This window comes from Anopheles cruzii, chromosome 2 (assembly GCF_943734635.1).
Source record: "Anopheles cruzii chromosome 2, idAnoCruzAS_RS32_06, whole genome shotgun sequence".
Classification (NCBI taxonomy): Eukaryota; Metazoa; Arthropoda; class Insecta; order Diptera; family Culicidae; genus Anopheles; species Anopheles cruzii.
Window position 1 is genome coordinate 2137313 of NC_069144.1, and position 18527 is coordinate 2155839.

An 18527-nucleotide genomic window follows, 5' to 3' on the forward strand; every position below is an offset into this window, starting at 1 on the left:
GGCCACCTCAGTCAGCTGCGGAATGTCGCGGTCTCTGTGCGCGCGAAGAGTGTTGACGCGCGCGCCACTTTCCGCCACGTCCCACAGCACAGCACGACTCTCGATGCTCGATAAATATTATTGTAAATAATCATAAAAACACTAATTTAGACATTACGCGCGATTTTAAAGCCGCGGCACGCCCCATGACTTCAATTGTGCGCGCCCCACCCGTTGGGCCCATCACGAAGGGCCAATAAATTATCCACTCATTTTAATTAAGAACGGTCATATTTAACCTTTCGCCCACCCCGAGAATCGGATGCTGCTGCTGCCAACTACTAAGTGGCATAATGAAATCGCACTTTGCTCCTCTGCTCCTCGGTCGGTCGAGCCAGCAGCTGTCAATTAATTATCTGTGGCCGGGCTACTACGTCTCTCGTGGGGAGACGAGGAGCAATCTCCGGCCACACACAAGATTGCTGCTCCTTCCACATTACACAATTATTAAGTAATCTGCCGAACTCGGTCGGTCGGTGGCCATCGACCCAGACAGCCGGTGATGGGTGTGAAGCGCATACATTGTCCGCCCGTTGGTCGTGTCACGTCCGTTGTTTTGCATTCTGATAGGGTTGAATCATCTGAGCTGTGAAGAAGCTGAACATCAATCTGTCTGTGTCTCGTTTTTTGACGTTTGCACGGAGCCAAGTGACAGCCTTTTCCCGATGATTCCCCCCAAAGCCATCAAGTCTTCTTTGATTTTCCTGCACGCCGATCAGCAAGCTTTGCATGAAGTCGAGAGTGTCTCCAAACCTGTGGTCGGCTGCTAGTTAATTTTAAAACGAGTTCGGTCAAAACATATCACAAGTGTGTCGATTGTCTACAATTGCAGAATATCTAGATCCTCCGAACAATCTCGACCCGATGACGCGTGAGTTGTGCAAATCGGGTTCTGTGCTGCATCTCTCAATGGCTTCCATTTCAGAGGCGACGCGAGAACAACAAATTGAGCCCAGCCAGTTGGATGGATATCCGGAGCGGAACGGGGTGGCCGACCACGCCCGTTGAGACGCCTCAATAACTATCGTCTTGTTGCTGCTGCTCCCGCTGCTGCTGATTGTGGAGTCGCTCATTGATTGGTGGCGCACGCGGGGCCGGCGGTCCATACAGAGCGTTGTCACGTATGACAATTCCAATTTATTTGCCATTGTTTGGAATCGACGTACGACTCTACACGACGACGACGACGTCCTACATATTTTGCTGTGCTGGGCGCGGACGCGAGCGCTGGCCTAGAAGCGGGAGAACAATCTGCGATCCATGTCGCCGTCGCACTGTGGAGTGGGTTCTATAGAATTATTGCACCGCGCCAGGGAGGGAATCATTGCGCGTTTGGACGATGTGTGCTGTGATGAACCACAGCCTACTAGACGGCTAGAGATGCACGCCAAATACCTGTTGACCCAGCAGTTAGTCGGCAAATTCAGCGAGAGTCCTTTCCGGTAGTAATGAATCCTTCAACCCAAATTCCGGCACATAATAATTGGCAAAAGCCCCGACAACCGAGGGCCCTTGACAGGTCGTGCTGGGAGTCTGCGAGTTCCACGTGTAGCCACACTCTTCAAACATTCGCGCTTTGCTTTCGCGAAGTCATCGTTGTTGACCGAAAGTAATCCTGCGAGAGGGCGCACAAGTGTCGGCCGCACATTGTTGTTCCGTACACAGACATACTCCAATCTAATTAAACACCGGTTCCTGATAACAATTTATCTCCTGGTTGCCCTGGTTAGTTTAGAATCTACAGATTTGCGCTGCTCGAGATGGGGTTTTCGAGTGGGGCGACTGGCTGCTTAAAGACAAATCCCACCGATTTAGTGCAAACACATGCACCCCATCACTGGTGTGGCCAATGAGTCAGCAACCACAGACGGACGAATTCGCGTGGGGATCGTCGATTTGCCCGAAGTGTGGTTGGGACTCATGAATAAATCAACCCACGCCCGAGTGTGTGGCCAATGAAAAAGGATTCAGGCAGATTTTTCTGGAATATTTGGCCAAATAGGATATTGGATTGTGACTCCGCTCTCTCTCTCCTCCGCTTGATGTGTTTTTATTTCGGCATCAACAGCAGCCGATGGTGCCGTTTTATTTTCCCGGATCGATTCAGGTTCGATCGGGTAGAAGCTAGAAAAAAATGGTAGCCCACGGCAACAACCGGCGATGTGGTGGATCCTTGCTGCTCGTTGGCGTAGTGACGGCTTCTGGGAAGAAATCCGATAAGCTCTCTCGCGGTCTCGCGGTGGAATGCACAAACGGATTCGGAGTGCCAAATTGACACCTTTTCTTGGGAAACGTTAATTATCATCGGTAACTGTGTTGGAAATTCAATTAGGTTTGTCTGACTGAAGTTTTTCTTTCCTCTCGTTTTAGGTGAGTCTCGCCCTTCGGAAGCCATGTAAGCGTTACAAATTCCTACACCGATCCCGATAGTCTCTGCTCGAGAAGTTATCCGAGTTATTAACTACATTAAACGCTCTTCACGCTACTGGCCTGGGTTCGATTCCCTGGGTTACCGGATAAGAAGAAGAAGAAACGGTTCATTCTCCGCCGCCGTCGTCGGGGTGTCTGGAAGCGATGGAAAACTTGAGATTGGCAGACTCCGACCGAAACGGAATGTACTTTCAAATTCATGCTTGGCTTGGCGAATTCCGTATTTTGCACGTGTACTCTGTTCGACCTTTGAGTGGCTTCTTTCTTTCTGTCCGTCTGGCCCTGAAATTGACCCTTAAGAAAGCGCTCGCTAGATTCTTCGAATGCCGCGCGTTTTCCTCTGTCTGGGACAGTAGTACTGTCGTCTAATCCTTTCCGATGTACCCACTGCCCATTGGCACTTCGCTGAAGGCGCAGAGTCTGAAGTCTTTCGCTCCGGCCGACTATTGGTTAGAATATTATTTTAGCTTTGGTGCCCGAATTATGGTGAACGGGCTTCTCCAACAGTTTGTGGTTCTCGGAAGCCACCCCCCGGAGTGGCATTCTTTTTCACAACTTCAGCAAATTGCCGTGATTGGTGGAAAACGATGCCCCTCTCGGTGGTTTCCACGAAACGAATTTAGCAAAATTCTTTTGCCGAGCCCCAAGATCACCCATCCACTGTGACCCGCGCCCCATTCCGGCGCGCTACGCCTGTTTTTTGTCACCGTCAAAAGTGAGTGCTCAATAATTTCATCCTTCAAAACCAATCAATCTGACGGTGGTTGATGACGGTGGCCCCGGTAACAGGGCGACCTCAGCGGCAGACTTCCGACCGACCGGGAGGAATTGATTTGTGTCTTCCGAGAACGGCGCGTCTATGGCCGCTTGTTGCGTGCTACGAAATAATTTTTCCAAACCACTTTTTCGCCAGCCGGCGTTTTTCTCCGCGACACGGATCGATTTATTGTGCGCCCGCTCGGGTTTGCCGAATGTTTTTGCGCCGCGCTGCGGTGTAAGTGCTTCGCTACAACTTTCGCAAATTGCGCCGAAAGCCAAAGCCGAAGAGCTAGAAGTGGCAGCAGCACCACGGCTACGGCGGATTGGGTTTTTGTGTGTGAACCTTTTTTAAGTATTCATCATCAGGTGAATGTTTTATGCGATGTAAATCGAAGGTCGCGAGCGCCCGTTAAGTTGTAAATCGTGCAGTTACCTCGTCAACATATTATCGAGAAGCGCGCGTGGAGAAATGGCGCATTTTCTGCGTTGATGGAAGCTTTCCATTGGTTTCTCCGGCGTTTTTTCCCGCTTCAAAAACCAGAAAGGACCCACCGAAAGGCAAACCCCTGGGTCTCCCGGTGATCCCTGTCGCGTGTGAGCGGGAACCGCTTTTCAAGGTCCTCCGGAGAACGATTTCAATTTGGGTGAAAATGCAATTAATTCCCATGGTAGGCGGGCCCCGGTCGAAACTTTGGCCAAAAACAAACACAAACAAGTTGGGGGAGCTCGTCGCCCGTCGGTAAGATGGGGTCCTACGATTTGTAATTAGCTCCCGTGTGTGTGTGCCAGGCAAAGGAACTCTTTGATGTTGCTGTGTTTAAACAGCAACCCCTATCTTTTTAAGGATAGCTAAAACAGAAATAAGGTAAACTTTGACCCAAACCGGCATTAGCATCCTGGATCGGAACAGCTCGTCGAATCGTCCTGCCCAGAGGACACAGTAACACTTGTTGTAGAGTGCCGGTTGCGTTGTCGCGGCCATTTGTGCACTATTTATGCACAACTTCACCGAACAGGGCCGATAATAGCTCCGAGGTCACAGTGGCCAAAATCGGAGCACCGGTGGGCGATGTCCATGGTGTGCAAAAATATCTCCATTGTGCGAAGGCGATGCAAAACCGCGAACCCCTGGCCGTCACCGCACCAGTCCACACGACGGATTGGCCATCAACAACAATACTGCAGGGTGGACGGGAAGAGAGTAGTTCTAAATTTAGGGTCCTGCTGCTGGTGGTGGTGGCGCAGCTAATTTACAACCTGTCTCCGGTCCGCGTCCGGCGCGCGACCTCCCAGTAATGAGAATGGCGGAGCTAGTTAGCGGTAGAAGAGTAACCTTCAGAGCACACACCCAGCGTGCAATGAAGACATCTGTGCCCGGAAAGTGTGCAGGTTCTCGATCGGAAGCCATTTTGCTGTCGGCTACCTCCGGCCGCAGTAATAATGGAAATTGAATTTAGCCCACCGGAGCAGAGGCTCTGTTCCCGTTTCTGTAAAGGCCTCTCAAGGACACAGTTTATGCCCGCCGTAATTGTTTGTAATTTTTGCAATCTGAGAGTCTGAGGCTCTGAGAACAACAAACCCCGGTTCAAAAGCATACACTTTCAGCACCTTGTTCAGCATAATATTGCCTTCGGCAACAAAGCTCTGTTTGATAGGCCCGATGTCCTTCTCGGAGGGGCGCACTATTACCTTCTCATGCTAGCGTTTAATGCGGATGGCAAAAAAAGGACGCCAAACGGTCCCCAAGGCATCCCACAGTGGAACGCAATTGAACGTGATATATGATTACCGCAATATGTAGATTAGAATACACAGGCTAGTGGCGTGTGGACTCTAGAACCGAACTGTCACCGGCTGCGAATTGCGTGCCACCGCCGAAGAGAAGGCCACTTGCGTGACCCTTGTGGGCTTGTAAAACACTTATTTGCACAATACGCACTCATCGTGCGTCGTGTGGCCATTTGTTTTTTACTTCTCTTCATCATTTTGAATATGTTCCACATTATGTTCAAGTGTCGATAAGTGGGCGAAGGTTGCCCCCCTATTATGGCACGATCCGTCATCTCATCCGTCAAGGTCTGTGGTCACAAACACATTGGTTTACCTTGCATCATTCATCAATTCGCCAATTCGACGTTCTAAAAAATCAATTATTCAAAAGGCACTGTAACCGGCGGCAGATGGTGGCGCTCGATTATTCAGGAGCGCGGCTCCTTTCGTCGCCATCATAATTTGGCTGACGGCGGTTCAATGTCTACCTCGCTCACGGGCTCATTCTGTGACGTTAGACACGGCGTGCATCGAAGCACCCATTGCTTCGTGTGTGACAGCTGCACATAGGAAGGCGGTGAGATCATAGTAGCTGGCTGGCTGGCTGACTGGTGTCCTTGATTGTAGCAGGCGTGTAGAGTACGAGTACGTGTCTGCGGCACAACCCTTGCCTGCCACCAGCCTCCTAGATTATGTCACACTTCTTGACTGGCTCGGACTCTCTCACTCATCCTCTCTGGTCCTCTGGTTAAATGGTAGTATTTTTATCCACAACACACTCTACACACTGCGCCAATCGAAGGAAGCCGCGACACAGCAGGACACAATAATTTTTTGGTCTACAAAAATATGTAGTCACCGAGTGACGGGCAAACGAACTGTGCACGTGACGCGGTGGGCAGCCGGCCGGCTATTTTGGCCCCGCCAAAGTTTCTATTTTAAAAAGGTTATACTATTCGCGCTCGGTTTCTTCTGACGGGAGAGATGTGCTTGGGCAAAAAAGGCCGTTTTCGTCGGTCCACTAAGGTCTGCACGAGATTGATTCCCCGGTCGGGAACACCGGTCAGAAGCAAACAATGGGCTTTGGCCGGGGGGGATTAATTTGGCCCGGACGGTGTCAAGAACATCTGTAACATCTCAACAATTCGGTGTACTACTTCACGCCGCTCCCGGCTCATTATTCAGCTCCTTTGACGGACCCCCCTTGGGAGTTCATCAATGGTTGTTGCGTGCGGTGTTCGCCTGGTTCCGCCCGTTCTCAGTCTCCGCATCTTTCAGTGACCTATCCGAAATGCCCAAATCGCGCGCGTCAAGATCATGTGATTTGCGCCACAAGCAACGGGCTTTACGAACACTAGAACCGGATCACCCAACGACACAGAACTCCTCATCCTGGTGAGATAAATCTGGCAAAGACCGACGGAAGCTCCGACCAACAACTCCCCACCGCCCGGGCGGGGAGGAAAACAAAGGAAACAAAACTAAGTCTAATTTTAGAAACTCATTCCCAGAGCGAGCGAGCGAGAGAAGACACACGCCGCCGCCGCCGCCGCCATCGAGAGCAGACGCAGAATTTCGAGTATTCGTTTCTTGAGCCGCCCGAAATTGAACAGAGAGAGGAGGCCAAGAGGGGGGCGCCTCCAGAGCGCGGCCCAATCCCCATCGGCCTCGGTGAAAGAATCCCGGTGGCGAAAGAAACCTGCCGCGAAGAAGTTCCTTGAACTACTGGGCGTTCAAGTTCAGATCTCAGACCTCGGTCGATCCGGCCCGCGGGACACAGTTAATGCACCGATGGATGCAGCTGTTTGACGGATCTAAAACCTCGCTTTATGGCGCGTTAATTCATTTATTTGATTTGCTTCCATAAGTCTCTCCCTCTGAAGGCAAGAGGAGATAATTAAATCGGTTACGCCTCGCGGCAACGATCTATTTTTCACGCCTTCCACCCGAATGGTGTCCTAATCGTCTCCTAAACTGGGCCGGGCGGTGGGTTATCCGTGTTCCGTGAAGCTATTTTTAATCAATTTTTCCCTGTCCTGGGCTTTATTAAAATTCAGTTACGCAAAACTGTAATCGAAGAGAGCATCATCCGCCGTGCGCCGCCGGAGCATCCTGGTTTTGGCTGTTGATAATTCACGCCCCGCTGCTACGTGCTCGAACCGGGGGTCCTCGAGATTTCGCTAACCGCCGGGGACGGTGTATGTCGGATCGCGTCGAGTATGAATTTAATTGATGGCCCGGCGCGTCGGGCTGGAGGCGGGCAAAATCTCCTTCCGAGTACCACATGTCACGCGCGCGTCCGTCTAAAATTAAACCGTGTACATATCGCCTCCGATCGCACACATTGGCGCTGGTGTCACGCCGATGCCGATTAAACTCGGGCCCGGGTCGGGTCGCAGTGGATCAATAAAAAACAACAACGAGAGAAAATTAATTCCATTAATGAGAAAACTAACGTCGGTGGCGGTGATGGAAGCTGTGCCCCGGGGGGGATCCAGGTTTCGGAGTGTGTCCGTATCGGCGCTGGCCAGACCGTTAGCAGCCACATTTTATGCTCCGTTTCAACAAACATCTCGGGTGTAACATAATAAATTTGAACCGAACCGAGAGGGAGAGCAGATGTGTCTGCCGGGCCGGGCCTGTCCGGCGTCGGGGTCCGCCCGATGCCCTGGTTGGTGAGAGATATTTTTATACTTCTGCCTTCGGGGTGTTCTGGGATCGAGTCTCGAGACCCGGGCGTTGTTGTGGGCAGTCGGAGCGTGTGCGGATCACTGTGCGGTCTCTGGTTTTTTGGACGAATGGCTCTCGTGAGATGGATCGCATGGGCGTTTCCCCCCCACACTCTCACCCCCTGGTTCCGGCCGGTCCTTGGGAAGATTATTTTTAGTATACCGACTCTCTCAACGGTCGGTCAACCGACCGATCAACCGTGAGAGAGAAGGTGCGGTCTATTATCCTTTGGCCGCCTCCGGACGGTGGTTAGTCTACCGTTAGTGATACCCCGTTTTACCTGGCCATACGCTCTTTCAGGCAGGACACATTAGGTATCCATTCCTGGCGCAGGTGAGAGGATAATAAATTTCATTAACAGCACCTCACGCACTGCACTGCACTGCTTCGCCCTCTCCGGCTGCTGATTTTGCCCATTTCCTTATCGGCCGTATCCGGAGCGGCCTGGGGAGCAGCACCACCAAAAAGGACACATCGGGATTATAAATAGATTGACAAATTGACGTTATTGAAGCGGCCACGGGAGCGACAGCCCGCTGATGTAAAGTGAAACCTTTCTGCCCCGTGGTGCCGGTGATGATGATGATGGGTCCCGGGATCTGGGGTGTCCATAAAATTTGCGCTGCCTCTCAATCCCCGGGGGGGGGGGGCGCTGGGGGCCGAGAGAGACAATCGATACTCTCGCTTTACAGTGCTCTTCATGGTTGGATAAACATCAACATCCTTCAAGCATCGTTTCGCTCCGCCGAGCGCAAGGTGGCTCCGGCGGCACTCCAAGGCGGCATATCCGATGTCCTCGCCGGAGGACAAGGCGACGAGAAGATGTTCGCAAGGCGCCCATTATCAAGCGAGAACTTTGCGGGCGAGTGCGGGCCCTGCCGGTCGGTGGTGTAATGAAAGTGATTCGATATTGATCACCGTTTTATTAAACTTTCTCGTCGGTCTCGTAATTCTGACGGAAGACAACGGCCGCCCTAATGTCTTGCCGGCCGGCCGGCCGGTGCGGGAATGGGCACCGGTTAATGTTTAACTTTTGCCCAATTCTTTTACTGATAACTTTTACCGGAAGCGGCCCGGAGAGACGAGCGAGAGGGATAAATGTCTTCATTCGGATCGATCGAGCTTCCAAAGAATGTAATGGACGATGCCCCGACATCTTGATTTGGTTTGTACAGTAATTTATTATCCGACTAAGATTCGTGTGGGAAAAAGCGAAACCCAGAACCCGGTAATTAAATCTCCCGCAAACGGGTTAGACTTTTGCTAAATTAACATTTCGACAACCGTCAACAATCAATTAGCCTTTGCGAGCAACAACGGATTGGAGCAATGGTTCCAATGTGAGTGCGTGATGTTGAAAACACTGCTTTTTTGTATCGCTGTTCGTCACGTAGGCAACTCCGGCGTCTTGTGGCACCGTCTTCCAATCTTCCATTGGCTAAATTTTCCTTCCAGCTCATCGAAGCAAGCTGCGGGAAAGCCTTCTAACGATGAGAGGAGCTGATGCGGGAAGGGCTGAATCAACACCTCGTTCGCTGGCTTCTGTTCGATCGAACGTGGCCGTCTTCGATCTATGATACGGGCTGTTCAACCGCGAACAGCTGCCAGCACACTATACTAGGCACGCAGTAGGCCATTTTCCGCCATCTTCCCCCATTTTTCAATCTATCTGTACTCGGCGCGAGCGTTGCTTCGCTTCTGAAAGTGGTTTTTCTTTTAATTTTGGTCGGTTTGGTGTCGTAGAAGCAGTCCTTAGGTTTCGTTACTATTCTGGGTACCTTAAATTTGAGTGTAATTGTAATTCTCCTTTATAATTTTCATTTTAAATGGTGCTTTCAATGAACCACCTTTTTTACGGTAAGCCGAATACCATTACAAAATTTCGGTGGATTAATATTTCTCAAAAGAACAGCTCCAACCTTCAACTTCGAAATATATGGAGCTATAGTCCTGGTATATCAAACGAAAAAGTTCTTTTGGATAACTTACTGCTCCATCCTGACTCACCACAGCATCGATTGACATGAAGCTCATAACTTCTCCACGTATTTCATCTGAAGTGCAGCATCTGAAATGCATTTACTTCGTCTTTACGCGGTAGATGCTTGTCCTCTTATACAAGTTGAAGGTCTACCGGACATTTGAACGATTGAAAAGAAATAAAAGGAATGCTGCCATACAGTGGACAACAACTGACCATTCTGTCTGTTTTATGGGGCTCTCGAAGCTTCTGGACACCCCACTGTGTACCGTCGAAGAGACCGTTTTATGTTCGCGGGAGTTTGAGATAATAACTGCTCCCTTACCTCGTCGTCTCCAACGGGATCTTCCGTATTCTTCTTTGGCAGTGAATGGAGAACTAATTTGAAGTAAGCACAAAACTGCTTTAGAACACAAACTTCTTGTGTGTTCCCTCTTCCGAGTCGAAATCGTCGAGTGGATGGATGAAGAAGATGCTAATTTTTGAAACATACACTCCCCGAAATGGAGAGGATTTAAAAAGCGAACCGAGAAGTGTTTGGATTTGGCGCTGTCGCCGGCGCTTCTCGTTGATTCAGCATAATGTTTATCGTGCGTTTCGTCTTTTTGTTCGGAAGAAAGTTACTCCGGCTGGCTGAAGAGAGTTCTGCCGAAAGCAAACCTCGGGGTTGCTAAAAGCTTTGTTGGCCATAAAACCTCCCCCCGTACCTTCGGCTGTATTCTTTGTCCTTGTGGGCCACAGTCGGGCCGGGGTTCATAAAGAAGTCATCATCTCGCGGCGGCCTCCTTCTTGGTGAACGACAAAAGGCGCCCGGTCCGCGAATGAATCATGGTTGGAAAATTCTGAACCCCCCTCGGTCTGGGGACCCGTTGGGTTTGAGCCACAATGTTCCTTCTCCACTACTGTAACCACAAGGCTAATGAATAAAATTTTCATAAATTCCCTGGGCGGCGCGCACGCCATGCAGCTTGCAACGGCGGGATCCGTGTGTGTTTGCCTTTGGCGTCACAATGATCCTTTTACGCAGCGGGAAGAAAGTCGCTTTGGCCACGGGTGGGGCGATGTAAAAATGTGGCCTTTCCGACGTATCGGCAGGCATTAGTTAGATGGACAAGCAGAGTGCGCAACAACACACACCGAGGCGTGCCGTCGCCGCCGCCGCAAAGCCTCTGGCTTTTCTTTTCCATCAACTCTACTATCTCAAGGCGGGGAGCCGGGTTTTCCTCTCGCTTAGGCTTTCCCGGCAAAGTTTGCCTTCCGGTGTGAATAATTGATTCTCGACCCCCCGACACGACCGCGCGACGCACAAAAAGAGAACAAGCCCGGCTCGGCTCGGCCCGGTCCGAAGTCCGAACAGCAACAGTTTTTCCGGGCCCGCAGCCAAAGCGAATGGACTAATTCGATGATAATTAATTGGGCGGACGTTGGAGAAGTTTTTTTTTTTGCTCGTTGTTCGTTGTGTTCCGAGTGTCCGAGAGCTTTCCACTTCAGGTGGAAAACAATTTTCTCCCGCTGTCGGTCTCGATTTCTCTCTCGCGAAGGTGATGATGGGCCTTAAATGGGTTGGCTCGTTATCATCCGATTAGAGTGCGCGCGCTGAAAGGACCTCAGACCCCGTCCAGAGAAGCTAGTATTGTGGACCCGGCCGGCTCCGAAGTGGCAATTTGTCATTGGTGGGCTTCCTGAGAGCGAAAAAGAGAGAGTATTAAGGCGCATAAAATGATTGATTTTCGAACCTTGGTCAGCGTCATGCAACAGCGTCATTTGCGTCTAACACTACTACGCAAATCGGGGGCCAAATGTCAAGGACAAGGGCCTCATTTGCCACCTCGGACCCCTCAGACCCGGATATCCTGGCGTCAATCTACTCGTTAATGGGGAAAAATTCTCGCTCGCTCTGTGTCAAAAGAGATTGATGAACCGAAACAGCGACACGACACGTCATAGAGAGACCCCACCGGGACACGTCACTACACACGTCATGTTCGGGGCGGAACAGGATGAGGATGTGGTAGACCCGTGACGACAGTTTGGGGGGGGTGGTCAACCCCAGTCATCAATCCTTCGCCAGCTTCGTGACGTGGATTGGATTTAGGCTGAGACCCCCGCTCGGCGATTCGCTCTGGTTGCGCCTTGGCCAAGTTGGCCCGGTCTAAAAATAACACCACCGCAAATGGCGAGTCCTTCGGCTACCGGAAGTGCCGGGCATGCGACGAATAATTAATGGGTCACACACACATTAGACGATGTTCGATCGCGCCCGTGGCCACCCGCCGCCAGTTTGCTGAATTTTATGTTGAAAATTAATGGACAACTAACTTTCTCGGCTGGTGGCAACGGCGGCGAAGGTCGTCTCGTCGAGCCGCGCCACTAATGAGAAATTCCGACACACACATCCTCTCTCTCGCGCAGGAGGGAGGGCTCTTTGTTTAGTTCTTCTGAAGCTCCGCCAAGCTTTCATGCTGCGTGTGTCGGGGTCGTCCACGTCTGTTGTGGACCCCTCTTGGGCACTTCCCTTGGTGATGACAAAAGTTGGCCGGCGGTTGTTAAAGCGACCCCCGCCCCACCGCCGGAAGTCTGTGAACCTTGAGCGGCCACTGCACCAGTCGAGGCGGCCCCACCGGAAAGGACGGTTTGCCACATCCGTTTCCGTCGAGCTCGCCGCAGCAGGGTTGACCTACTACTCTACAGCTGCTGCGTTCACGATGTCCGGTCAGCTCTAGTCAGCGGTCCGTCAAGAGCGGGTATCCGCCGCAATCGATCGCCGTGGTGAGGCGTGATATGGCCTTCAATCATCCTCAAACAACCGCGTTTCGCGTTTATGGGGTGTGAATACATGATTCGAGACGGGTCGAGACCAGCGCTCTTGCCAAAAACCCCATCTTGGCTACCAAAAAATATGTAGCAAAAGTTGGCAACATATTATATTCTGGGATGCCAAACCAGCCACCAGCCAGCCACCGTGGTTGGTGCTGGTCTTTGACCCCGGGTCGTCCGGCTGCGAACAAAGTATGCTTTAAAATGCGCTGTCAAAAGGAGCATGAAGTGTGCCAAGCGAGGCAAAGAAAATCCCAACAATAATACCCACCCCGGCGAAGTAGGCGATGATGAGATGCTTTGTTCGGATGGATGATGGAAAAGGACTCTTGGAACGTATTTTGTGTAAACATGTTTTGCTGCGCTCCGTACGCCGAAGCATCACAGTAAGCTGTGTGAAGAAGTCGCTATTGTTGCTTCTGATTCTGCTCGAGCACAGCAGCAGCCAGAGAGTATCCTTGGCGGCCCCGGGGAGCGACCCAAAAGCCGTAAGAAAGTTGTTTGTTTTTGAATCGGATTTTTCCTGCGATTTGCGCGAACCGGAAGCGTGTGTGTGTGCCCTACTCTCTATCTCTCTCTTTCTCGGTCTCTGTGGCAGTGTTCCAAGAAGATGTTCTGAGTGAGTGGATTGACAAGTGGGGCCGAATTGGGGCAAAGTGCCAACAGCTGTGGGGTCGTCGCCGCCGTCGGGTGGTGAACCCGACGACGACGACGACGAGCCCTCCTCTCGTGCCCGACAACCGGAAAGGTCACTGATCGCGGTGTGTCGAGGTCGGCTTCGTCGGGGGGGCCGGTGGCCAACGTTGCTCCGAATTTATGCCAAATATTTAATTAGAGGGTATTTCGGCTTTCAACCGAAAAGAGAGTAGAGCGGGCTTATGCAATACCCACCGACCAGGATTCGCGCTGTAAATTATTCATTCGACGCAATTGGCCATGCCGAGCAAAAGCCAGCCAATTTCGCGAGAATCCAGGGAACGCCAAATTAATTCGCCATTTTCTATTTGCAGTTTTTCTCGTGTCCGGGAGAAGAATCCGCCGATGCCAAGTGAATGTGAGCTCGGCAGTGCCACTTGGCCACTTTTGGTGAATTTTCACGCTTTTTTTTTCCATTCCACACAAAACAAATTCAAACCGTTTCTGGAAAGTTTTCATCTCCGTCGTTCTTTTTGGAAGATTGTGGAAGATTCTATTCCGAACCCGGTCCGGCAAGGTGCACTACGGCACCGAGGCGCTCTGGAGGATTAATTATGTCATGAAACCCCCATTACCAAGGGGGCAGGGGCAAATGAAAGTTTTCCGGTTATTGCTGGCTCCGGCTTCGATCTAATCAATCGCCCGGGCAACCGAGAGCATCTCCGTCTGTGCGCTCCGTGCTGTGGCCGGCATATAATGCATGTAAATCCAGGTCATTCATTTAATGAACCCATCCCGGTGCACCTGCGTGTGTGTGTAGGACCCGTCTTCGGACTTTCTTCGGACGAACCTCCTCTAACGAACGACCCAAGAAATCGCTCTTCTGCGACTCCTTTTGTGTCGATAATGCGGCCTCCGTGTGGCGGCAATGGAGGAAGCCTTCATTAGAGATTCCAAGGTTTGTTTCACCTCCATGTCTCCAGGCCGGAAAAGCTGTAAGAAAGATGATAAGAAAAGGATATGCGCCACCACCAGGAGACAGCAGGAAAAATGGCGAATCATTTATCGTGGAGCCACACGGAGCGGCCACAGAGAAAAAGGGGATTCAATCATCGTCTTATCGGTGGCGCTGGTAATTCGCTTATTTTAAAATCGCATCCACAGCACTGGGCCCAATCAGCTGGCGGCGGCAGTGGTGATGGTGCTGCTCATTACACGGGGTCTTCTTTGGGAGCCATCCTTCCTTCGCGCGTAACATTCATCAGCTGAAACACTCTACTCTCTCTGTATCGGTCGATTAATCTATTACGGAGGCATTGAATACGAAGGCTGCCGTTGCGAAAGAGACGGATTAGCGAATTGAAAACTGACACCCCTTGTTGGCCAACTATCCGTCGCCAAGAGTATCCGTTTCATTGTCGTCTCAAGTCATCGGTTTTCTCGCGCTGGAGAAAAATGCACACTACACTATGGGGAAAATGGGTATAAGACAGGCGGACATAACTACACTTTTCAACATTTTACCTCTAATACACTCGTTTAGGAATACTAAATTAGCCATTTTTGATATTTTAAGGCTTTTTACGCCCGAGGTTATGCAACCTGCATGACAGCTGGTCGGATCTGCAAATATCGAATATCTGACCGATTACTTTGCGAAGCATTGTTGCACCAAATTGTATTTTTCTTACGAACATTATCTACAATGAAAGGAGATAAAGAAAGATTATAATCTATTAAAAATTCAAAAACTTCCTCGCAGATCATAAGCAGCTTACGATTGAACGATTCTCGGAGCAAAACGTCTCAACAAGTGCACTGCAATCCATCATCATAGCAACCATAGCAGTGTATCGAAGCTACGAAGCTAGTTGCTCGAAGTGTATCTAGAAAGTCATCAGAGCGGAATAGTAATCATGGCTTCCGATGGCCACTAAGATCTCATTCGTCAACAGTAACTTAACGAATGCCTTCGGTTTCGGTGACATTGAGTTCCATTGGGAGGAGTTTACACGGTATATAATTTAAATAACGAGATTTTATCGGATGACTGATTAAAAAGTTATGTCCGTTTATGCGTCAGTAGATTTGTGACGTGTGATAAACCTGGAACAAAGGGCCAATATAATCGATTTAAAAAGAATCGTGAGGAGTTGGAAGACGATGAAAGACGAATGACCAAAATCATCTTCAGAATTGATGGAGAAAGTTCGTGAAATCATTGCTGTGGATGGAAAATTTAACTGTAAGGATATTGGCTGGACGTTCGAACTCATTCGAAAGACATTAAATCCGCCGAAAAGAACAACAAGCCTCCGTGATCCATGGACTCCGCCTCCGTGGACAACAAGCTTCGCCTGATCTGTCACCATCTGGCTATTTTCTATTCCCTTAGCTCAAATTGGCCATGAAAGGGTCATTTTATGATGACATTCCGGAGCGATTCAAGCGGCCGTAACACGGCTACTAAGCCTACTGACACATAAAGCCGCACAACTTTTTAATCTGTCATGCGATGTACATGGAATTGGACGCGTTTGAATGAACAAGAACGTACCTTTCAATCTAATAGATGGACCAAATTTAGTTAGAAGTAAAACATCATCATTTAAATTATAAACTGTCTACGCTTACCCCCGCTTACGCTTGGTGCGTAACACTCTCGAGATTCAATTGTGGTTTGCGGGAGGAAATAGGTTTTTCGCCCTCACCGTCGCTCACCGGAATGCGGTCCCGGACCCGGAACCCGGACGACCGGCAAACCGTCAAACGTCAAACGTCAAATCACCGGAATACTAATTCACCGTTTCCGCCGATCATCCGCCGGTTCTCACTCGCTATCTCTCTCTTTCTGTCTCTCTCGTTGCAGTCAACAATGTAGATAGGCTAAAACCGCCGAAACGGGGTTTCTTCGAGACGATATTCTGCTGCTGGCGGAATGGGCGAACGAAAAGCAATCAGAGCGGGACGCCGATCGATGGATCCATCACGCCACCTCCGATCCAGGGCCAGCCCCGGTATCTGCTGCCGCAGGTCCGACCTTCCGATGTGTACAAGAAGTGCATGGTGATAGACTTAGATGAAACCCTAGTTCATAGCAGTTTTAAGGTGAGTTCCGGTATGCTGGCAAGATTGGTTACAGCTGCTCCCTGTTGGCGGCGACGTAACGCGCCGTTACTCTCTAATTCGCACTACCGGGGTGACCGGCGTGTCGCGCCTTTAATCCTGTCACCTAACCGAGCGATCTGTTTTTATGCGCACCCCTCGAGTTATGAAACCGAGACGACGATGGATGTAAGTTTCGAATTGAGTAACGATTCCGGTCGCACTGCTGTAACCAGTCTGGCCACTGGGCAGGAGGAGAAACCCCACAAGGCAATGTTAACGACTAACGACCTAACGCACCCGCCCCATTATCGTTCCGTAGCCAATTCCAAACGCGGATTTCATAGTGCCAGTCGAGATCGACGGAACCGTACATCAGGTGTACGTGCTGAAGCGACCACACGTCGACGAGTTCCTGAAGAAGATGGGCGAACTGTACGAGTGTGTCCTGTTTACGGCCTCGCTGGCCAAGTACGCCGATCCGGTGGCCGATCTGCTCGATCAGTAAGTATCGCCCGGTCTTTTCATCCCCGCCCTTCTGTGTATTCTAATGGCTTCGCTTTTTCCGGCGATTGCAGGTGGAACGTGTTCCGGGCGCGATTATTCCGGGAATCGTGCGTCTTCCACATGGGCAACTATGTGAAAGATCTCAATAAGCTAGGGAGAGATTTACAGAAGATTGTTATTGTTGACAATTCACCTGCTAGTTATATATTTCACCCGGACAACGCAGTAAGTATCCGGATCCGCCGGGGTAGGGAGGGACCTCGAACACAATGCAACGACGACGACATTTAGAGCTTCCCCCGTCGTCATAATTGGCGCCGGTCGAGCGAGGGTTCGAAACATTAATGATGGTGGCCCCCTTTGGCGTAGGGAAAATTACTCATCGTACAACTCATTTCTAAAGCCACACGCCGAAAATAGGGGAGCGGATCCCCCTTTTTGTTGAAGAATAATTTGATGATGAGTCACACAATTTATGGGCTTCCCTTTCTTCGTTTTAGGTGCCAGTGAAGTCATGGTTCGACGATGTCAACGATTCGGAGCTGCTCGATCTGATTCCACTGTTCGAGAAGCTAAGCAAGGTGGACTCCGTGTATACGGTCCTGTGCAACTCGAGCTCACAGTCGCCGCTGCCGACTTCGCTGTCCCATCACAACCAGCAGGACCTGCAGCAGCACCAGCAACAGCAACAACAGTCACAGCAGCACCAGCAGCAGCAACATCAGTTACAGTCCAACAACTCGTCCGATGGCAACAACACGTAACATTGGCAACAAATGTTCATCAATATCGTATGATTTGCGCACGCCACGTTTCTCAGACGCAAAAACGCGACGGGAATCGGCTCACAGCCACGCCACAGGAACCGGAACACATAGGACTACAGCCGCCAATCGGACGGAGGGAACGGGATGTTGTAGGGAAACGACATTTAGCAAAAACGCGGCAAATAGTAGCAGCATAGAAGTAATAGTATAGCCCGGAGGGGGCTCCTCGGAATAAGGCGACGGAACGACGGTGTACCCGGCGATCGTGTACACATGCAGGGGGGTCGTTTAGTGCGTACGGAACATTAACACACACGAACACGTACACCCAGAGAGCAATCATTGTTAATTTACATTGTTATTCTTTTTTTATTATTAATAATGATAATAATATTATTTGATATACTACTACTACTACTACTACTACACCGAATGATACACCCCGCGAACAGCAGATCCGCGTGCGCTAGGTAATGTTATTTTAAAATATTATTTTAAAACACACCTTCCCTCTGAAGAGAAGGCGCGCACCCCCGGAACGGCGGAATCGGCGGCCGTCACTAAGGAAGAAAGTAATGCTAATAATATTAATAATCATCATCATGATCAATGATACACATATTGCGTGCGTGTACAATACTTGCTACAAAACAATAACGATCACACGATCGATCTGATCGGCGTGTATCGTCCCCACGACGGTAGGATGTGGTGATCGTCCGCGTCGCATCGCGCGGACACACGGCAATACGTTTTCGTACTATTTGTTTTTATGCTTTTCTTTTAAATAATCGAGTGTATTAAAGATAATGAGCGTGCAGCATCCGGGATTGATAGAAAGGGCGCCGCGCCACGCAACGTATTAACCACACAACACAACCACAACAACCACAACCATCCATAGATAGAGCCGCAGCAGCAGCAGCGTAGAATACCAATAGAAAAAAGTGCGTGTGTACGGACACGACGGACAGAGGACGAGCGAG

The 18527-nt window shown here is 50.3% G+C and overlaps 1 protein-coding gene across 2 annotated transcripts in view; it reads left to right on the top strand.

The window, feature by feature from the left end:
• Positions 1-18258, top strand: part of LOC128278137 (phosphatase Herzog) — a 28455-nt gene extending 10197 nt beyond the window's left edge. Inside the window, exons 1-5 of one of the 2 annotated variants that reach the window (XM_053016806.1) lie at positions 15127-15177; positions 16032-16270; positions 16590-16771; positions 16846-16999; positions 17275-18258. In XM_053016806.1, coding sequence (XP_052872766.1) covers positions 15129-15177; positions 16032-16270; positions 16590-16771; positions 16846-16999; positions 17275-17538 — 888 coding nt within the window. In that variant the 5' untranslated portion in view covers positions 15127-15128 and the 3' untranslated portion in view covers positions 17539-18258. Of the gene's footprint in view, positions 1-15126; positions 15178-16031; positions 16271-16589; positions 16772-16845; positions 17000-17274 lie in introns of those variants that run through there. The other variant, XM_053016805.1, reaches the window with a different exon arrangement.
• Positions 18259-18527: the final 269 nt, after the last annotated feature.